The sequence below is a fragment of the Paroedura picta genome, chromosome 2 (assembly GCF_049243985.1).
Source record: "Paroedura picta isolate Pp20150507F chromosome 2, Ppicta_v3.0, whole genome shotgun sequence".
Lineage (NCBI taxonomy): Eukaryota > Metazoa > Chordata > Lepidosauria > Squamata > Gekkonidae > Paroedura > Paroedura picta.
In genome coordinates, this window is record NC_135370.1 from 23,678,624 (window position 1) to 23,699,244 (window position 20,621).

At 47.0% G+C, this 20,621-nt stretch overlaps 3 protein-coding genes across 7 annotated transcripts in view; all 3 read left to right on the plus strand.

The window, feature by feature from the left end:
• The first annotated feature begins 1,805 nt into the window (after positions 1-1,805).
• On the plus strand, positions 1,806-8,988 carry ASDURF (ASNSD1 upstream open reading frame). 4 transcript variants are annotated; one of them, XM_077319453.1, is made up of 5 exons: positions 1,806-1,907; positions 4,071-4,269; positions 6,568-6,621; positions 6,907-6,982; positions 8,755-8,988. In XM_077319453.1, exons 2-5 carry the CDS (start codon positions 4,195-4,197, stop codon positions 8,823-8,825), a joined length of 276 nt encoding a protein of 91 aa, XP_077175568.1. In that variant the 5' UTR covers positions 1,806-1,907; positions 4,071-4,194; the 3' UTR covers positions 8,826-8,988. The 4 variants fall into 4 exon arrangements, with proteins under 4 accessions (XP_077175568.1, XP_077175567.1, XP_077175565.1 ...); XM_077319452.1 differs by having other exon boundaries at positions 1,808-1,907; positions 4,068-4,269; XM_077319450.1 differs by lacking the exon at positions 1,806-1,907 and adding an exon at positions 2,254-2,369 and having other exon boundaries at positions 4,068-4,269.
• ASNSD1 (asparagine synthetase domain containing 1) lies at positions 8,849-17,036 on the plus strand. The gene is made up of 3 exons (XM_077319449.1): positions 8,849-10,312; positions 13,441-13,622; positions 16,027-17,036. The coding sequence occupies exons 1-3, from the start codon at positions 8,849-8,851 to the stop codon at positions 16,307-16,309; spliced, it is 1,929 nt and encodes a 642-aa protein (XP_077175564.1). The 3' UTR covers positions 16,310-17,036.
• Positions 17,037-19,498: 2,462 nt separating this feature from the next.
• The window catches only part of ANKAR (ankyrin and armadillo repeat containing), a 57,609-nt gene continuing 56,486 nt past the window's right edge, over positions 19,499-20,621 (plus strand). The window contains exon 1 of one of the 2 annotated variants that reach the window (XM_077319454.1): positions 19,499-19,668. The gene's annotated coding sequence lies outside the window, so the exon portion shown is untranslated. The remainder of the gene's footprint in view (positions 19,669-20,621) is intronic. The other variant, XM_077319455.1, reaches the window with a different exon arrangement.

The following is a 20,621-nucleotide window of genomic DNA, read 5'->3' on the forward strand; positions in this document are numbered from 1 at the left end:
CACGCCTCTTAATCTTGTCTTTTGTTTTATATATTTTAACAGCTTTATTAGTTTTATTGCTTTTATGGCTCATTTTATCCGTGTAAAATAGTCAACGGCAGTTAATGCTTCTAAATGTTGGCTTTTATGGTGGAGAAGTTTTAAGTTTTATTGTTGATGCATTTTTAACCTTTTAATGTATTACCTTCCCTTTACAAACTGCTATTGTATAGTAGTGCTTCTAAAATTTTGGTCTAAATGACCGTAAATAAATAAACAAGTACAGATATCCCCAGAAAGACCAATTATGGGTCAAGTCAGGCCTGAACTCTCCCCAGAAGCTAAAATCCCCAAATGGAGGCTATCATACTGGCTGCTTTGGGTCTTTCGGGCTGTGTGGCCGTGATCTGGTTTTAGCCCCTGACGTTTTGCCAGTAACTGTGGCTGACATCTTCAGAGGTAGGACACGGCAAGATGGCAATGAAATACTTGGTAAAACACTTTGGCACTCAGCAATTCCTATTTTATCTGAAGTATAAATTTTGTGTGCTTCTTCCTGTACATTGACATGGAAGTTACCAGTCCATACATACAGCTAGAGGTCTGGTTATGAGGAGACAGGAGTCACCGGGAAACGACAACACCACTAAGAAAAGTGCGGGAAGACCCAACATGAACTGGATGGACCCAGTCCAGGAAGCCACAAGAGGTGATCACGGCTCTTAACAACAGTTTGTTTTGGAGGTTATTAATTCATAGGGTTGCCCTAAACTGGAAGCGATTGGACCACACTTTAATTTAGCACACATCCCCCATTGCGGTGGCAGTCTCATGACAGCCGCAATATCTCAGCGTGGTCACTAGAGGGCAGAGCTCACCCATCCAGAGAGACCAGATATTTTTATTTTATTAATTTATATATTTATATTTATATTATATACCGCAGTTTGCACTGAAACTTTCATAATACAGTACAATAGACGTCATGATTTGAACCGGCAACATTTTTAACAGTAGGAACTTGTGCCAAAATAGAAGAGTTTGCAGTTTAATGTTCATCAAAATCAATAGAACGTTATAATTTTAATTCTACAGATTAACTGCAGAGTCCAGTTCTCAGTTTTAAAAAGGAACTACGGAGTCTCAATGCTCCCCGCCTCCTAAATGCTCCTCCTACAGCAGCCAGCCACCATGCAAGAAGTGCCTTTTGGTTTTCCAAGATGGAATAAACCAGGGGTGGGTAAACTGTGGCCCTCCAGATGTCCATGGACTACAATTCCCATGAGCCCCTGCCAGCATTTGCTGGCAGGGGCTCATGGGAATTGTAGTCCATGGACATCTGGAGGGCCACAGTTTACCCACCCCTGGAGTAAACTGTTTTCAATGCTTCATTTTGTTCAAGAGTCCCGTGTAAATACCTGTGGTCCTCCAGATGTCCATGGACTACAATTCCCATGAGCCCCTGCCAGGGTTTGCTGTAGTCCATGGACATCTGGAGGACCACAGGTTGACTACCCCTGCTTTAAAGGATTCCTCTCAACACATGTTGCGCTTTTTATTTAACGCGCATCTGGAAATGCAAAAACAAAGCAAGCAATTGCAACAGCGATTCGAAAGAGCCGCCCGTTTAAACCATTGCAAAAAACCACCTCCAACCCGCTCCGCCTCTTCGCACAGCCCCGCCCCCGCTTGCATATTATGGCCTGCTTGGGTTTGCTAGCCCCTTCCTGCGATTGGAGGCGGCGCCCTCGAGGCCTCCGCCCTCTCTTCTCTTGATTGGACGTGGCACGGGTCCGTCTGGCGGCGCAGCCAATGGAGAGGAAGCGTGTGAGCCGGCCGCTGGCGGCGGAAGCACGTGAGGAGGTCCCCGGGAAAGCACGCTGGAGGTGACGCGTTGGGGATTTGGCAGCGGCGCAGCCCGGATCCGGGTAAGCCACTAGGGATGCCAGCCTCCGGGTGGGGCCTGGAGATCCCCAGAATTGCAGTCCACCTCCGGAGGGCGGGCTCTGTGGCAGTGCACCCCCATTGAGGTCCCTGCCCTCCCCAGGCGCCATCCCCAAATCTCTAAGAAGTTTCCCAACCTGGATCTGGCAACCCGAGCCGCCTCCCCACAACCTGGGGAAATCTGTCTGTCTCTCTGTCTTTAGGGATGCCAGCCTCCAGGTGGGACCTGGGGATCCCCCGGGAGTTAAGCTCCTCTGCAGACCGCACGGACCCCCTGGAGAGAAAGAGGACGGACTTCTTGGCATTGCACCCCACTGAGGTCCCGGTACAGCCTAGCCCACCCCCAAATCTCCAGACGATTCTCAAGCTGGACCTGGCAATCTTAGACTCTACAACACCTGGGGAAATCTGTCTGTCGCGTTGTCTTTAGGGATGCCAGTCTCCAGGTGGGACCTGGGGATCCCCTAAACGTTAAGCTCCTCTCCAGACTGCACAGACCCCCTGGAAAAAACGGAGAGTGGATCTCTTGGCATTGCACCCCACTGAGGCCCACCCCCAAATCTCCAGACGATTCTCAACCTGGATCTGGCAACCCTGCCCCCATCCGGCAACCTCTGCCTGCCTGCTTGCCTTTAGAGATGCTAGCCTCTGGAATTACATCTGCTCTCCAGAGATTAGTTCTCCTGTGGATAATGGATGTCTCAGTGATTTGACTTTGTGACCTTGTACCCCCCCCTGCTCTATCCCCAAATCTCCAGGAGTTTCCCAGCCTAGAGCTGGTAACCCTTTATCCATCCATCCACCCTAATATAATCAAATACATTTAGATGCCAGCTGTCAGATAGCTCCTGGGGACCCCCAGAATTACAGCTTGTCTCCAGACTCCAGACTCCAGAGATACATCCCCTAACCCCTGGAGAAAATGGCTGCTTCGGAGGGTGGACTCTGGCATTGCACCCACTGAGGTCCCTGTCCTCCCCAGGCCCTGCCCCAAGTTTCCAGGAATTTTCCCCAGCCTGCATCTGGCACCCCGAGCCCTTTCCCCTGCCAGTGGCCAGAAGAGACCAGGCAACCCTAGTAGCTGCACTCACAGGTAAAGGCCACGTGCCCAGCTGGATTGGTTGACTCAGGTAGGATTGCAGCCTAGGTTGGCAAACGGGGTTACCAGCTCTGGGTAGGCAAAAACCTGGAGACTTTGGGGGTAGAGCCTGCAGAGGGCAGGATTTGGGGCAAGAAGGGACTTCAGTAGAGTCCTCATTCTAAGCGGCCATTTTTTTCCAGGGGAATTGATCTCTGTTGTCTGGAGATGAGCTGTAATTGCAGGGGATCCCCAGGTCCTACCTGGAGGCTGGCATCCCTACTTGTGAAGGGATGGAGGCCAGACCTCTGGTGTCCAACAACCCTGTAAGGTAGGCGAGGCTGAGAGAGAGAGAGAGAGAGAGAGAGAGAGAGAGAGAGAATTATTTATAGTCTGCCTTCCTCATAGGTCTTAAGGCAAATCCTGCATCCTTAGTCAGTACAAGGAGCAAAATGGAGCTCTCAGTAACAGATGCGTTCAGATTTTAGAGGTCTGGAACCTCCAAGAACTGAAATGTAGCATAAGTGTTCACATGATGCTTTCAGCTAGGATTACCACATTTTGGAAAGCCAAAAAGAGGGCCTACATCCCGAATGACTACTTCAAACCAGTGATCTCTATGACAAATCCCTCCTAAATACCCCTCCTATTTAAGCTGTGACAACTGCCACTAACTAGGGATATTCCTAACTTTTCAACCCCAAAAGAGGACATTTTCATCAATTTTTCTAAAAAGAGCCCCAAAGAGGATGGAAACACACATACACAAAAATAAATGACCTTTAAAAAGAGGACATCAGGTAACCTTAATTAAGTTGTACAGGAATTAAATAACAGGATGCAATTTAAAATAAGCTATACCCAGCATTCTAGATTACTCTGAAGTCATCCAGTAAATTTGAATCCTGGTCTTCCAGCCCCTGATCTCTCACCTCCCTCATCATGAAATCCAAAATCTGCCACTCAACATAGAGGTTTTAAGGGCTAAATTCTTGTGCCATATCCATGCAGAGTACGTCTGGAGAAATGACATTCTTTTCTTTCTTTTTTTTTGCTTTTCCAAAAGCAGGCAAGTTGGGTGGAATACATTAGAACCAGTTGGAGAGGCAGCGGCTGGTTGTCCTGGCCAGAAGAGAAGGCCCATTCAGGCCACTTTGGCCTGCGGTCAGGCACATCCCAGTCATTCAGCCCAAATGTCCGGCCAAGCACCCCAGCGAGAAGAGCCAGACGGCAGCAGAGGGCGGGAGAAAGAGGAGCTGAATCGGAAGGTTGGTGGAAAAGCCGTACGTGGCCTTGGTTTGTTGATGAAGCCGTTCCAAGACTTGATGACAGGGTAGTTCTCTTGGAGCAAACCCCATTGAGGACAGTGGGGACTTCCTTCCAAGACAGCTTGAATGAGGCTTCACAGGAAATGCCACTTTCTTCTTTCTGGGATGACAATTTTGCAGAAGTGTTCTCCCAAAAGATGAGAATATGAGGCAGGCACTTATCTGGGAGGGAAATTAGTAGCAACTAACTTCTTTTTAGAGTCCCCAGCAACCTGGGAGGCAGCAGGGGAAACACACAGACTGTTAATGTGGGGAACTGAGGTGGGGAACTGAAATTGTCTAGGCCAGTGGTTCTCAACCTTCCTAATGCCACGACCCTTTAATACAGTTCCTCATGTTGTGGTGACCCCCAACCATAAAGTGATGCAAGGGTTATTTCGCACAAATTAAACCAAAACTGACCAATGGCATGAAGATCCATAGTTCATGATTGTATATAAATTGTTTTTTTCCGGGGTTTCTCCGTTCAGTTCTGCCTCTTGTCCCACCATGCCGATCTCACTCTTTTCTGCTGCTCCAGACAGACTAATGCTCTATCTCGACCTACCCTGCAAGGCTGTTGTGTGGATGGCACCCCCCCCCCCGGCCAAGCTGCTTGCCCTGCCGCAACCCCTGTGAAAGGGTCGTTCGACCCCCAAAGTGTTCCCGACCCCCCAGGCTGAGAACCACTGGTCCAGGGCATCCTTTCTCACCTTTTTTACCATTGAGAAGCCCCTGGAATGTTATTCAGTTTTTGAGGAACCCCAGAAGTGGTGCGATGGTGCAGAATATGGTCAGGAAACATGACAGTGTACACACCCACCGGGGGCTCCTCTTCTTCCCACCCCCTCCAGGCCCATCATTGGGAGGGGTGGGTTTAAATATTAAAAATATAAGAAATTAATTCACTCCCACCCGTTGAGCAAACCCTTCCAGGGTCATCAAGAAAACCAGGAAACCCTGGTTGAGAGAGCCTGGTGTATGGCATGGAGGTAAATAGCATCAGTTAGTAAATAGCATCCGCTTTAATCTGCTTTGAAGGGAAAGGACACTTCTCCAGGCCTGGTGGCAACCCTGCTTGTTGACCCAGAGCACTTATGCCATGCAGGGGCTGCCACAGGCAGACAGTGAGATTGTTGCCTCTCAGGGTGGGATTGTCCCCCTTCGGAGTGGAAGTGTTCATGTGCATAACTGGAATGTGCTTTGTAGTTGGGCTAACAAATGCACATTTGTGGGGGTTTTTTTCTCACCAGTCTTATGAACAAAGCCCCAAATTATACCCTCATAGATTAACTTGCATTTCAGATGGGTATCGACAATCCCTCTCTGATTTCGTGGTTCTTGTCCTTGTCCTGAAGGATGACTTTTCAGGATCTCAGGTTGCACCCCCTGCCGCTTGACCCTTTTAATCCTTTTTGAGTTTTGAAAGTCTTGAAAATGTCCAGGATTGGAACCTGGAACCTTCTGCACACAAAGCAGATGTTTGAGAGCAAGCTTGGTTCAAAGTGGCAGCCTCTGATCCGGAAAGCCAGGTTTGATTTCCCACTGCTTCACAGGCAAACAGCCGAGTGACCTTGAGTTGGTCACAGTTCTCATAGGGCTGTTATGGCAGCAGCTCTGTCAGAGCTCTCTGAGTCCCACCTGCCACTCAGGGTGTCTGTTGTGGAGAGACAAAGGGAAAGGTATTTGTAAGTCATTTTGGCGCTTTTTTGGGTAGTAGAAAGCAAGGTATTTAAAAAAAAACAGCCCTTCTTCCACTGGGCCACATCTTCCCTTATCTGTATTTGGTGATTGTAATGGTTGGTAGCCCCAGATGGAGTGATTTTAAGGAAGACCTGAATGTTCTGAGAGTTTGCAAGGGCTCACCATCTGTGTCAGATTGGTCCCTCAAGCTGAAAAGCCTGACCATCTTGTTTCACAACTCCATGACATTTGCAGAGAGATCTTTCCCTGTTGGGTACCTGTGGCCACAGCAGCCGTGGAGAACATGCAGGGGGAAGATTTGCCGTTCTTCCCTCCATGTTCCTTTGCACCCACTGTTGTCTGCCCCCCCCCCCCCAATCCTGCACTGCCACTTTGTTTTAAAATCTGCTGAGCCGGCCTTACTTTATTTTCCTATCGTCACTTGTATGGCCTACCTGCATTTTCATTAAAAGCGATTAAGGAGAAAATCGCCAAGTATCTGTCGATAGAGAAGCCATGGCCTGGATTGAATAGTGAGTTCCTTGCTCACCACTGACTAAATCCTCCCTCTTGCAGATTAAGGAGCAGAAAGTTGTCGTCGATGAACTTTCCAACTTGAAGAAAAACCGGGTGAGTGACTGCCCAGTTGCTTTGCAAAGATGACTACGAGCCAGAGGTGGGGGTGGGGGGGGGGTGGGGGGGGTTGGGGGTAATTAGAGAAGTTTGGGGGGTAAAACGTGGTAGCCCCCAGTACTGGCCATAGCAGCTGCAGGACTCAAGATGGATTTGAGTCCATATGCCTTCCCATATTGTGGGCAATTATTAAATTTTAATACAGCCAGATATTTTTGCCTGTCTTGATTTTAATATTTCTCAAAGGAAGATACTTAAGCCTCATTTCTTCTTGTTTTGCAGAAAGTATACAAACAGCAACCCAACAGCTACATATTTTTTCTAGCAGACCGGACCCAGACGCTCTCGGAGAGTAAAAGTATGTCCACAAGACTGGCTTATTGAGCCCAAGACTTTACAATGATTCATTACTTATTATTATGAGACATTTACTCTATATTAGGTTATATAATATACACTTCTTTATGTGTGTTGGATATGCTGTTTGCCTGATTTTAAAGCTTTCTTTTTGGGAAATTCACACACACACTGTACTGATATTGTGTATTCTGTGGTTGCTGATAATTGTGTTAAATGACACTGTAGTGATGTCCACAGGAATAGGGCATAGGGCCATGCCTAAGGGGATTAAATAGGTTCATGGAGGATACATCTATCAATGGCTACTAGCCACGATGACTTCACATTCAGAAGCACTAAGCTTCTGAATCCCAGAGCCAGGAGGCAACATCAGGGGAAGGCCTCGGCCTCTCTGCCCTGGTCCTGGCTCTCCAGCGGAACTGCTTAGCCAGTGTGGGAAATGCTGGACTAGATGGACCACTGGTCTGATTCTTCAGGGCTCTTCTGATGTTCTGGGGACTGGTTGACCACTTCCCCTGTTGCTCTACAGGCCTAGTCTCTTTCTACACAATGGAAATGGTAAATGATAGACTGTCTGGCTCCCGCATCTTACTTCCATGCCCACTTCTCTGAAGGGCCAGATTACCACTTCCAGGGTTCCTTGAAGCCTGAAAAGAATATTTCAGGCTTCCTCCACAGTCAATGGTTGGAAAAGGCCACCTTCAACCATTGTAAGGAACAGGGGAAAAGAGCTGATTTTTGTGTTTGTTTTAAAAATAAGAGTCCTGTAAGAGCGATAAAAATAGATTATATTCTTTCTGATATTGGTAAGGAGGGCAGGTAAGACTTTTGATCATCAGGTCTAAGGTGGGATCAAACTATTTAAAACATCTGACAAAAAGCCAGGTCGGAAAACAAAACGTAACAAGTGTGTTTCATAGTATTTGGAGCTTCTTGTGTGAGCAGAGGTTCCTGTTCCATTTTGTTTTAAACAGAACCAAGGTGTGTGGAAAGAATTGACATTGTAATGATAGAAGAGCTGAAATGACCCAAATCAGGCTATTGTGCTTGGGTCATATCACGAGAAGACAAGATGGGCCGGAGAAGGCAGGGATCCTAGGAAAAGTTGAAGCCAGTAGGAGAAGTGGAAATCCCAACAAAAGATCAGTCGGCCGAATCGAGACACACAGTGACCGTTTACGCACTGGAGGTTTCATGCTGGGCTGCAGGCTGGAGTTTTAGTTGTGGCAGGTTGCCCCACCTCTTCCTGAACCCACACAGGGGAGCATTTGGCCCGGTGCCCCTCATCTGCTCCCTATTTGTGCTCCTGCACGTGAGCTGGGGGAGGGAAGTTCCCAGTGCATAAACGGTCAGTGGGGTTTGGCCTACCGAGCATCCATCTCCATTTTGAGCAGAAATGTGCAAAAGGCTTTTCTGGAGAGCAAAATGTCCTTCACCTCTCGGGCCGCATGTGCATTTCTAGCTCTGGGGCAGACTTCTGTGAGCATAATAGCATGCCAAGCAATCTCTGCTGTAGTCAGGGAACACCTTCTTACTCATGGTGTTAAGAGGAATGTGAGCCCAGTACTGGTCCCCCTTTTCCCCAGTTCCTCCCCAGCATGTTTGATGGATGAAGCTGTTCCTTCATTGGCCTTCTGTTTTGGGGTTCTTTTTATGCATCTGTTGTGAACATACAGCAGCTGGGCACAGGTGGGTACTTTAAAATATGTGGATGACAGTTTTGCTCCTATGCTCATATGTTTTTTCCCCTCCCCTTTCTTTGCTACATAGATACGTTAGACGAACTGAGGAAGGCGTACCAGGAAATGGAAAATTCAGAGAAAGGCAAAATCAAGAAATAGTCGAACCGGACAGTCGTTTAGCAATGTGTGGCATTTGTTGTGTGGTCAGCCTGTCCCGTCGTCCTGTGGACAATTGGCTCTTGAAGGAGGGAGTCCTTCACAGTCTTAGAAGAAGAGGGCCGGACAGCAGCCGACAGCTAATCAAATCCATTCTCCATCCGCCGTATCAGTGCTTGTTTTCTGGCCACGTACTTCACTTAAGGGGACTCTTGACTCCTCAGCCCCTGGAAGATCCCATGACGGGGAACGTATTGCTTTGGAATGGGGAAATCTTCAGCGGAATCCACATGGAGGCTGAGGAAAACGACGCTCAAGTTCTCTTCCGCCATCTTTGTTCATGCGGGAGCCAATTGGACGTTTTGTCGGTCTTGTCTTCCATTCAGGGCCCATGGTCCTTTGTGTTTTATCAGGCATCCAGGCATCGCTTATGGTTTGGAAGGGATTGCTTTGGCCGTCGCAGTTTGTTGTGGCAGTTTAACGGGGACCGCGATGGCGCCCTTGCTCTCTCTTCTGTGAGCGCTGCTCCCGAAACAGGCAACCCGTGGCAAGAAGTTCCGGCAGCTGGAATCTTCACGATGGATCTCAAGGTCTGTGCTGCCTCCCAGAGTGTGGTTTTAACGTTCCACCCGTGGCGGAGTTCTTCCAGTGAGGATGGAACTGAAGAAGCAACTGCTGGTGTCCAGAATCTGGTTTTGAAAGATCTGCCACATGATGTGCCTCTTGAAGTGAACAAAGGACACCTCGTAGTCACGGCTGTTGTTCCTTTAAATACGAAGCCCCCCGAAGTGCCGGAGGAATCCCGCTCCCCAGATTGCGCCGGCAGCGTAGCCGACATTGGAATTCTTCGGAGGTTTCTTGCGGACCCCCTAAAGAAGAAACTGGCTCACCAATTCATTGATGTTTTGAGTGGCGCAGTAAAGCAGCGAGTTTTATATGTGGTCCGGGATACGAATCGGTTAGGAGGAGAAACGTCGGAGGCCACGCTACGGAGGGCCCATGTCGCCGTACTGTTTTCCGGGGGCATCGATTCCGTCCTCCTAGCAAGATTGGCTGATAGACACGTGCCTTTGGATGAGCCCATTGATCTTCTCAACGTGGCCTTTGCCGATCCCAATCAGGTTGGACAAAACAATCCCGCTCGGCAACGTAACAAGCAGAAAAGACAGTTACCTCGTTCAGAACACTTTAACGGCGATAGGGAAACCAGTGATCCTTTGTCCTGCTTCAATGTGCCTGATAGAATCACTGGCAGGACAGGGCTGGAAGAACTTAAGGCGTTGAGTCCGTCCAGGACATGGAATTTCGTGGAGATCAACGTTACCCTCGAGGAATTGAAAGCCAGGAGGCGGCAGCAGATAAGCCACTTGGTGTACCCTCTGGACACCGTTTTGGACGACAGCATTGGTTGCGCCGTGTGGTTTGCCTCCAGAGGAGAAGGTCTGATTACGAACCAGGGAGGCCCGAAACCGTATAAAAGTCCAGCAAAGGTATGGAGCCATTAACTAGCCTGCCAGTACAAGCAAGCTGGGAGCTGCTTAAAGCGAAAAGCAAAAAATTCCCTGTAAGGTCCACTTTTAAAATAATAATAATGCTGGACTCTTGTCTTCTTAATTGTAATAAATGTCCATTTATTTTCAGAACCAGATACCTGTATTTTACATTGGTGTCGCTTTACAGCTTCCTCATGTTCCATTTTACTCTCAGAACAATTCCCTTGTATATATATTTTTTTCAGTTGTTTAACATTAAACGTCTTTGTTGTTTAACATATATGTCACAAAACACCCCATATGCAACCAGCTGGGTGACCTTGGGCTCGCCACGGCACTGATAAAGCTGTTCTGACCGAGCAGTGATATCAGGGCTCTCTCAGCCTCACCCACCCCACAGGGTGTCTATTGTGGGGAGAGGAAGGGAAGGCGACTGTAAGCCGCTTTGAGACTCCTTCTGGTTGAGAAAAGCGGCATATAAGAACCAGCTCTTCTTCTTCTTAAACATAAATCTGAAGAAGATAATACGTTAAGGAAGATTACCAATAATAAATGTGACCCTTCATGTATCAAAAGTGGCTGGCGCCCTCAAGTGTACACAGATAATTAGAACAGTTCTGCAAGAACCAGATTATAAGAAAACTTGCCAGCAGGATCTCATTAAACAAGCACTGCTGACTCATCATGATTAAGGTCCCAGTTTTGTGTATATATAGCTGCTTCCTATTGTTTCAAAATTTTAGACATAGTCAACTGATTATACTTATGTATAATCTAAAACTGAACACCGAATCCTTTAGTAGTGGAGTTTCCAAATTATTCTTCATCTTTGATCTATGTTCTACTGTTCTAGCTTTCTAGTTGTAGATCCAATATATCCTTTTTTTACAACTGTGTTAATAGAAATATTAGATCAGCCTTGTTCAACCTTTTACTATAAGGGAGCCCCTGAAATAAATTTTCAGGCTTTGAGGAGCCCCGGATGTGATGTTAGCTGGCCACGCCCCTTTGCCACACCCCCAGAAGGGACATCATTACCCAAGCCCCTTAGCCCCCCTTTTGATCCCTCCCACTGCCTTTACTACTATATGGTGATTCTGACTCATGTAGGTCAGAAAGAAGAGTAGGGGCTGGGAAGACAGCCTGAACACCCCCCCCCCCAATACCATACCACGGCACTTCAGAGCTCCTGTGGGACCGCCTTAAGAGCTTCCACGGACCCCTGGTTGGGAATCCCTGTATTAGATTATAACTTCAAATGGATAGCCGTGTGGGTCTGAAGTAGCACTACCATAATTGAGACCAGTAGCACCTTTAAGGCCAACTAAGATTTATTCAAGGCGTGAGCTTTCGAGTGCAAGCACTCTTCCTCGGACTAAATGAACCATCATAACTATAGAGATATATGATGCCATATGATAATTCTCTGCTAAAAGTCCTTGTAATGGACTGATTAGCTGTCTTAGCCAAAAATATCGTAAATTTGGACATTATGACACAGTTTACTAATTTGCCACAATTTGCTTTTGCCTTATATCTCCACAGTTATGATAGTTGTTCATTTAGTCTGCGGAAGAGTGCCTGCACTCGAAAACTCACGCCTTGAATAAATCTTTGTTGGTCTTAAAGGTGCTCTTGGACTCACTCAATTTTTGTTAGATTATAAGTGTTACAATTGCTGAAATGTGGCTGTGACTGTATTGTAGTAATGATCCGCGTACACTTGAGGGCGCCAGCCACTTTGAGACGTGAAGGATCATGTTGAGTATTGGCAAATCTTGGTTAATATCTTCAGATTTATGTTTATATTACACATTTAGGCTTAGAAAATAAGTTTATAAGGTAATGAAAATGGTAAGGTAATGAAAATGTCTTGTGAGATATATGTTAAATAACAAAGATGTCTGATGTTGAGAAATTGTAAAAATATATATACGCGGGAATTGTTCTGAGAGTAAAATGGTGATTTTGTTTAATTTTTAGCTGAGGAAGCTATGACGCGAAACCAATGTAATATGCCAGTAACTGGTCCTGGAAATAAATGGACATTTATTACAATTAAGAAAAGGGTTCAGTATATTATGTATATATATTAAAAAATGGACCTTACACAGAATTTTTTGCTTTCAACTTCACAGTGTGTACTCCTCTAGTCATACTAAAGCATATGTTACGCATAGGCCCATTCTGATAAAACTAATTTTTATTGACTTCAGTCCCATGCATTGTTTTAATGCTGTTGGCACAGCCCTGCCCAAATAGCCCAGGTAAGCCCAGCCCTGTCGCCTATGCAGGGTCGGTTCTGGCTAGCACTTAGAAGGGCGACCTCTGAGGAATACCAGGATCGTGACACGGACAGTCGAGGGCAAACCACCTCCTCAATCAATAAATGATAACAGAGGCCTTTGCTGCTTCCCCTTTCCTAGTTCGGCCCCCTAAAATCCTATTCCCGGGACTCAAAGGGCTCTCATATTGGGACGGTGGCCATAGATAGAGCCTTTGCTTGACTCCTAGAAGGCCCCAGGTTCAATTTAATTTCCAGTTGAAATGTTAAGTTAGTAGGTGATAGGGAAGACCTCTGCCCACAACCCTAGAGAGCTGTTACCAGTCAGAGTAGTCAGTACTGACCTTGATCGATATGCTGGTCTGTTTTGTATAAGGCAGCTTTGAGGGGGGAGCCGTGGCTCAATGGAAGAGCCTCTGCTTGGCATGCAGAAGGTCCCAGGTTCAATCCTTGGCATCTCCAGTTAAAAGGACCAGGCAGGAAGTGATGAGACAGACCTTTATCTTCCTGAGACCCTGGAGAGCAGCTGCCAGTCTGAGTTGGCAATGCTGAATTTTGATGGATCAAAGATCTGATTCCCTATAAGGCAGAGTCACATGTTCAGGAATTCTTGGGTGGGGGAGTCTTTCCCACTTCTGTGGGTCAATTGAAGTTCATTTTTTAGTTTTCAAGGGATTTTAATTTGGATTCATCTGGAGCAGGATTTCCTAAAGTTAACATCAGCTGTGTAGTATAAAATAGACTGTATTTTAGTCTGCTTTGAACTATATTTGGACACTGGGGTATGCCACGGTTTAATTGATCAAGTGCTAAAACAGCATATTGTTGAATCACACGGTAGGTCGTGCTTACGGGAATTGGTGCCGACGAACAGCTTGCTGGGTATTCCCGACATCGTGTTTGCTTTAAAAGATATGGTTTCGAGGGCTTGAACAAAGAATTACAGATGGAGCTGGGCCGTATTTCTTCTAGAAACCTTGGCCGAGATGACAGAGTTATTGGAGACCATGGCAAAGAAGCGAGGTAACGATGCCCACTGCTGGAAATATTTTCAGGTGTGGGTAACGTTTAATTCCAAATCCTCTTATTTTTATTCTGATATTACACGGGTGGGGAGGGAAGGTGGCGTGGCATAGCCTAATCTCATCAGATCTTGGAAGCTTAAGCAGAGTCTGTTCTCAGGAGACCACTAAGGAAAATTCTGCAGAGGAAGGCAATGGCAAACCAGCTCTTCAGAAGTAAGCAGTGAGTCACGAAAGCTCCTCCCTGCCACTAATTTTGTTAGTCTTTCAGGAGCTCCTGGACTGTTTTCTACTGGAGAAGTGAGCAGTGACTCATAAAAGTTCCTCCCCTGCCACAAATTTTGTTAGTCTTTCAGGTGCTTCTGGACTGTTTTCTACTGGAGAAGTGAGCAGTGACTCATAAAAGCTCCTTCCCTGCCACAAATCTTGTTAGTCTTTCAGGTGCTCCTGGACTTTTTTCTACTGGAGAAGTAAGCAGTAAGTCATAAAAGTTCCTCCCCTGCCACAAATTTTGTTAGTCTTTCAGGTGCTTCTGGACTGTTTTCTACTGGAGAAGTGAGCAGTGACTCATAAAAGCTCCTTCCCTGCCACAACTTTTGTTAGTCTTTCAGGAGCTCCTGGATTGTTTTCTACTGGAGAAGTGAGCAGTGACTCATAAAAGCTCCTTCCCTGCCACAAATTTGGTTAGTCTTTCAGGAGCTCCTGGACTGTTTTCTACTGGAGAAGTGAGCAGTGACTCATAAAAGTTCCTCCCCTGCCACAAATTTTGTTAGTCTTTCAGGTGCTCCTGGACTTTTTTCTACTGGAGAAGTAAGCAGTAAGTCATGAATGCTTCTCCCCTGCCACAAATTTGGTTAGTCTTTCAGGAGCTCCTGGACTGTTTTCTACTGGAGAAGTGAGCAGTGACTCATAAAAGTTCCTCCCCTGCCACAAATTTTGTTAGTCTTTCAGGTGCTTCTGGACTGTTTTCTACTGGAGAAGTAAGCAGTAAGTCATGAATGCTTCTCCCCTGCCACAAATTTGGTTAGTCTTTCAGGAACTCCTGGACTGTTTTCTACTGGAGAAGTGAGCAGTGACTCATAAAAGCTCCTTCCCTGCCACAAATCTTGTTAGTCTTTCAGGTGCTCCTGGACTTTTTTCTACTGGAGAAGTAAGCAGTAAGTCATAAAAGTTCCTCCCCTGCCACAAATTTTGTTAGTCTTTCAGGTGCTTCTGGACTGTTTTCTACTGGAGAAGTGAGCAGTGACTCATAAAAGCTCCTTCCCTGCCACAACTTTTGTTAGTCTTTCAGGAGCTCCTGGATTGTTTTCTACTGGAGAAGTGAGCAGTGACTCATAAAAGCTCCTTCCCTGCCACAAATTTGGTTAGTCTTTCAGGAGCTCCTGGACTGTTTTCTACTGGAGAAGTGAGCAGTGACTCATAAAAGTTCCTCCCCTGCCACAAATTTTGTTAGTCTTTCAGGTGCTCCTGGACTTTTTTCTACTGGAGAAGTAAGCAGTAAGTCATGAATGCTTCTCCCCTGCCACAAATTTGGTTAGTCTTTCAGGAGCTCCTGGACTGTTTTCTACTGGAGAAGTGAGCAGTGACTCATAAAAGTTCCTCCCCTGCCACAAATTTTGTTAGTCTTTCAGGTGCTTCTGGACTGTTTTCTACTGGAGAAGTAAGCAGTAAGTCATGAATGCTTCTCCCCTGCCACAAATTTGGTTAGTCTTTCAGGAACTCCTGGACTGTTTTCTACTGGAGAAGTGAGCAGTGACTCATAAAAGCTCCTTCCCTGCCACAAATTTTGTTAGTCTTTCAGGAGCTCCTGGACTGTTTTCTACTGGAGAAGTGAGCAGTGACTCATAAAAGTTCCTTCCCTGCCACAAATTTTGTTAGTCTTTCAGGTGCTTCTGGACTGTTTTCTACTGGAGAAGTGAGCAGTGACTCATAAAAGCTCCTTCCCTGCCACAAATTTTGTTAGTCTTTCAGGTGCTCCTGGACTTTTTTCTACTGGAGAAGTAAGCAGTAAGTCATGAATGCTTCTCCCCTGCCACAAATTTGGTTAGTCTTTCAGGAGCTCCTGGACTGTTTTCTACTGGAGAAGTGAGCAGTGACTCATAAAAGTTCCTCCCCTGCCACAAATTTTGTTAGTCTTTCAGGTGCTTCTGGACTGTTTTCTACTGGAGAAGTGAGCAGTGATGCACAAAAGCTTCTCCCCTGCATCACATTTCTGTAGTCTTTAAGGTGCTGCTGGACTCTGGTCCTTTTCTAGTCTTATTCACTGCAGCATCCTGGCTCTCTTACCTTCATTATTTGGGAGTTCTTACACACACGCGCATGCATGTTTCAAAAGCACATTTATTTTGAGGCAGTAATTATCAGACTTGTTTTTCCCTTTAACTTGGCGTTGTTTGTAATTTCAGGTTTCCATTTCTTGACGAAGCAGTTGTGTCTTTTCTGAACTCTCTCCCCGTGTGGGAAAAAGCAGATTTGACTCTCCCTCGGGGTATAGGAGAGAAATTGCTCCTGCGCCTGGCGGCCACCGAGCTTAGCCTAACAGCCTCTTCTGTTCTCCCCAAGAGGGCCATGCAGTTCGGTTCCAGGATTGCAAAGCTGGAAAGTGGCAACGAAATAGCGTCAGATAAATGCCTGAGACTCCAGTCAGGTTCAGCAGAGGATTTCTCCACCCAGGAGAAGCTGCTTTAAAAAGAAGCGCTGTTTTCTGCAAACTTTATTAATGTCTGAGAAAGAGGGCAGGTAGACCCGGAATGGCCAAGCTGTGGCTCTCCAGATATCCATGAACTACAATTCCCATGAGCCCCTACCCTACAGTAATTGGTAATCCATGGCCATCTAGGGAGCCATAGTGTTAAACAGCCTTACAACTTTTGACATGGCTGAGAGGAACAAGGAAATATTGCCATCTTGATACCAAGTTTCTGGATTATTCTTTAGTGATAAATTACATCCTAGGACAGCACAGCCTGAAAGGTGGTTTCTGTGCTGCTCTCCTGGCTCTCTGTCCCCTCACACCCCAGTTGGCCGCCATTTTTAGATCTCGGCCTAGTATGCGGAGTTGCCTCCCTAGCTGTCCCTGTGGAGTTTCTCTGTGTCCCACTCAGGCTGAGGGAGTATTGTCGTATACAACCCAATCCATGGCCTAAGTGTGTCTAACAGGTCCATATTGTAGCTACAGACTTGCCCTTCCTTATGTCTGGCTTGTGGCCCTGTGACATCTCGACCGGCAGGCCCGAGTCCTGCTAGATTGTGGAAGGGGGAAGTGGGTGGCACGTTCTTCTTGCCCCAGGCCCACTAGAACAACATTGACGACAAAGGGACGTCAAAGACGTCTAGGACTAATTTTGACCAGATTGGGCCTGTGTTGTTTGGAAACGTTTCTGTCATCTGTGAAATAAAGGGTGTCTTTTGTAAACAGAGTTTGTCTGTTCTTAACACATAAACGTCACATTTTTAAGTAAATGTGTAAGTTCATCAGCCACGATGATCCTAGAGCAGTGGTCCCCAACCTTTTTATCACCAGGGACCGGTCAACACTTGACAATTTTACTGAGGCCTGTGGGGGTGTATTCTTTTTCTGAGGGACGTCACCGCCGCCTGAGCCCCTGTTCCACTTGCTATCCCGCCAGCACCCCTGACTTCCCGCTGCCCCCTGGGGGGCATTGCCAGCAGCAGCTGCGCAGTGCCACACCGAGGGGGAGCCCCAGCCATGGCGGCCACTGGAGAGCACCAAAGGTGAGCCGAGGGCAGAGTGGCAGGGCAGCCTCCGAGGCAGCAGGAGGACGATGTGGAGGATGATGAGGAGCCACAGCCCGGTACCGGTCCCCGGACCGGGGGTTTGGGACCACTGTCCTAGAGCAAGATGAGCAGTTCTGAACATTTAAAATCCATATTTCAAGGGACTTCTTCCATGTGTCCCTGTGTGCCAACTACCATGGTCAGGCACCCATTTCCTGCCTATTCCACAATTCTGAGTGATCTGTCTAGTATTAACTGGAGCCTTAGCATTTTCCATCAGGGCTCTGGCCCTGAGCAGTGGGCTCCCTGAAGCGGTGAGGGAGGTCCCCTCGATTGAGATCGGGGGTGGGCACCACAAGACCTGTCTGTTTGCCAGAGCTCTTGATGGAGTTTGAACTGCAGACATCTTGCGGGGGAGTAGGAATTAGAAGTTAACTATTTTGTTTTTAAGAGGTTTTTGACAAATGTTTTTATAACCCTCATTGAACTATGAGAAAAGGTAGGATGAGTTTTAATAAGCCTTCAGGTGTTCTGCAGGGCCTGTAAGATGGAGCTCTTCGGCCGGGTCCATGGCTGAGGCCACTCCAGGATGATCTGATACCCCCCTGGCAGAGGAGAAGGGAGATCTGGATTTGGAATTCCCCACCAGCTGACCATCGCTGTGGGTGATGGGTCAGCACTTGTGGTCCCCCATGAGACCGAATGATAGCCAGCACTGTGGGATTTGGAATTACTAGCATCCTACAGTACAGAGTCAAAGGCTGGGGTATGCTCTTAACATTTTGAGATTGAATAGAGGAATAACCACTGAGGAAAATTTCCTTTGAGAACGGGAAATATCTGGAACCCATTCTGTTTGGATGCTACAAGAAGAGACTTTTTACTTTTCTTTATCCTGTATTAATTTTGATGATATTGTTGGTAGCCTTAGGATAGGTTTTTGTCTCTTTTTGTGTAGACACTACAAACCGTGCCTTTTGTCTGTATTGACCACTGTGTGAAACAGGATGTTGGACTAGATGGACCATCACTGGTCTGATCCAGCAGGGCTCCTCTGATGTTCTTAGGAGGGTCTTGGTGTCTATGCCCTGTTGAGGAACTGACTGGCCACTCTGAGACAGGAGGCTAGACTAGATGGATCTGCCCTAGTGTTGGCGCTCCAGAGGAGCTGGCTGGACCCTGTGTGAGACAGGATGCTGGACTGGATGGACCTCTGGTCTGATTCAGCAGGGCTTTCCTGATGTTCTTCCTACTCTGCTGTCCCTTTGAGCCTTGACAAACAGAATCAGAGTTCGAAGGGATCTCCAGGGTCATCTAGTCCAACCCCCTCCAGAATGCTGGAAATTCACAACTGCCTGCCTACCTGCAGTGACCCCAATTCTATGCCCAGATGATGCCTTCCCCCAAAGCAGAATCTCTGACCTGGAAGATATTCACCTCCTGATCCCAAAGTGGTGATGGTCATTTCCCTGGGCATGCAAGAAAGGGCCTCAAAAGCCAAGCACCAACACACTCCCTTCTGCCCACCCCTTCACAATCTGCCTAAGTTAAGAAGACTTAATTATTTTCTCCCATGTGAATGACCCGGTAGCATTGCCAGTGTCATAACATGTGGAAATTGCCTATTTGGGAACAATATGTTGATACAGTCTTCTTAGTCTGAGGCCATGGTATATGGCAGGAGGTTTCAAGTTGCTTCTATGTTAAAATTATTTGTTTTATTTATTTGTAGATTTATATCCTGCTCTTACACTCTAAGGTCCCAGGGAGAATTGTACTTGTTCAGAATAAAAACAAGATAAAACAATTTAAAATACATAAAAACATTTTTAAAAATCCCCCCCCCCCAACTCGGTCAGGACAGTCCAGATATGAAACTCAAAGTCCAAGCTGACATCCATATCATGTAGACACCTGGCAAATCATCAGAGGGAGAACTGTTCTGAAATCTGGGGGCCACCACCAAGAAGGCCCTGCTGCACATCACCATTCCCTGGGCCTCAGGGACTGCAAGATATTTCAATGCTCAGGTAGGTCTGTATAAGAGAAGGTGCCTCTTCAAATAACCATTGAGGACTGTACCACATTCTGTCTCCAGATGAGCCCACTGTTTGTGTGAACTGAGGGGGCTACCAGCTCTTACAGGGATCAGAAGCTGCCATTTTAAAGGCAGGAGACCAACTCGTCTATGGTCTCCCTTTCAGCCTTCCTCATAGTTGACCTCCCTCATTGTTCTAGGACCTCCATAGCAACAACAACTGGGTTCCAATCCCATGGCTTTCAGTAGGCTAATCTGGGGGAGAAGCCAAGTGAGTGTTCCTCCACCCTGGGGGGAAGAAAGCCAGCCTCCCAGTAGATAAGTGTGGTCTATGCATGGATTGGTTTTTAGATAATGCTGCTTAGAAACAGCTGTGCCTTTCCGGTGTTACTTTTTGTTCTTGAGCATGTGTCTTTTTGAGATTGTGGTTTGGTTTGTGGTGCCCATAATGGTAAAGACACAATGAGGGCAGGCTTTCAAGAGCATAAATGATTGACCGTAATGCCCAGGTTCAGTTGGAGGTATTGGTTTGGACCCAGCAAGTCTGAAGCCGAAAGCTGAGGCCTCTTGGGGCTATGGCTCAGTGGCAAAGCATCTGCTTTGTACTCAGAAGGTCCCAAGCTCAGCTAGCCTTGAGGGAGTGAGGGTCGGATTCAGTATAAGGCAGTTTTGTGTGAAAACTCTCGTGTGAGAGCCAGAGTGGTTAAGAGCAGCAGCCTCTAATCTGGAAAGCTGGGTTTGATTCCCCACTGCTCCTCCACATGCAGCCACCTGGGTGACCTTGGGCTAGTCACAGTCCTGATAATGCTGTTCTGACTGAGCAGTCCTGTCAGAGCTTTCTCAGGCCCACCTACTTCCCAAGGTGCCTGTTGTGGGGAGAAGAAGGATCAGCCACTTTGAGACTTTGAGAAAAAGCAAGGTACAAAAAAACAGCTTCTCCTCCTCCTCCTAGAATCACTGGAAGGGACCTCCAGGATCATCTAGTCAACCCATTGTGGAATGCAGGAAATTCACAACTACCTGCCCGCCCATAGTGACCTCAATTTCATGCCCAGATGATGCCCATCCCAATAGAATCCCTGGCCAGTCTGGGCTGGAGGAAATTCACCTTCTGACCCCCAAGTGGTGATCAGCATTTCCCTGGTCATGCAAGAAAGGGCCACAAGAGCCAAGCATGGACACAATCTACAAGAGCCAGCTTGGTGTAGTGGTTAGGAGTGCTGA

Excerpts from the sequence above, each read along its gene's own strand:
- ASDURF (XM_077319450.1), top strand. Across the intron at positions 6,622-6,906 it reads CCAACTTGAAGAAAAACCGG|AAAGTATACAAACAGCAACC; the intron begins GTGAGTGACTGC and ends CTTGTTTTGCAG. Across the intron at positions 6,983-8,754 it reads GACGCTCTCGGAGAGTAAAA|ATACGTTAGACGAACTGAGG; the intron begins GTATGTCCACAA and ends TTTGCTACATAG.
- ASNSD1 (XM_077319449.1), top strand. The coding sequence starts at position 8,849 with ATGTGTGGCATTTGTTGTGTGGTCAGCCTGTCCCGTCGTCCTGTGGAC. Across the intron at positions 10,313-13,440 it reads CGTATAAAAGTCCAGCAAAG|GTCGTGCTTACGGGAATTGG; the intron begins GTATGGAGCCAT and ends ATCACACGGTAG. Across the intron at positions 13,623-16,026 it reads GACCATGGCAAAGAAGCGAG|GTTTCCATTTCTTGACGAAG; the intron begins GTAACGATGCCC and ends TTGTAATTTCAG.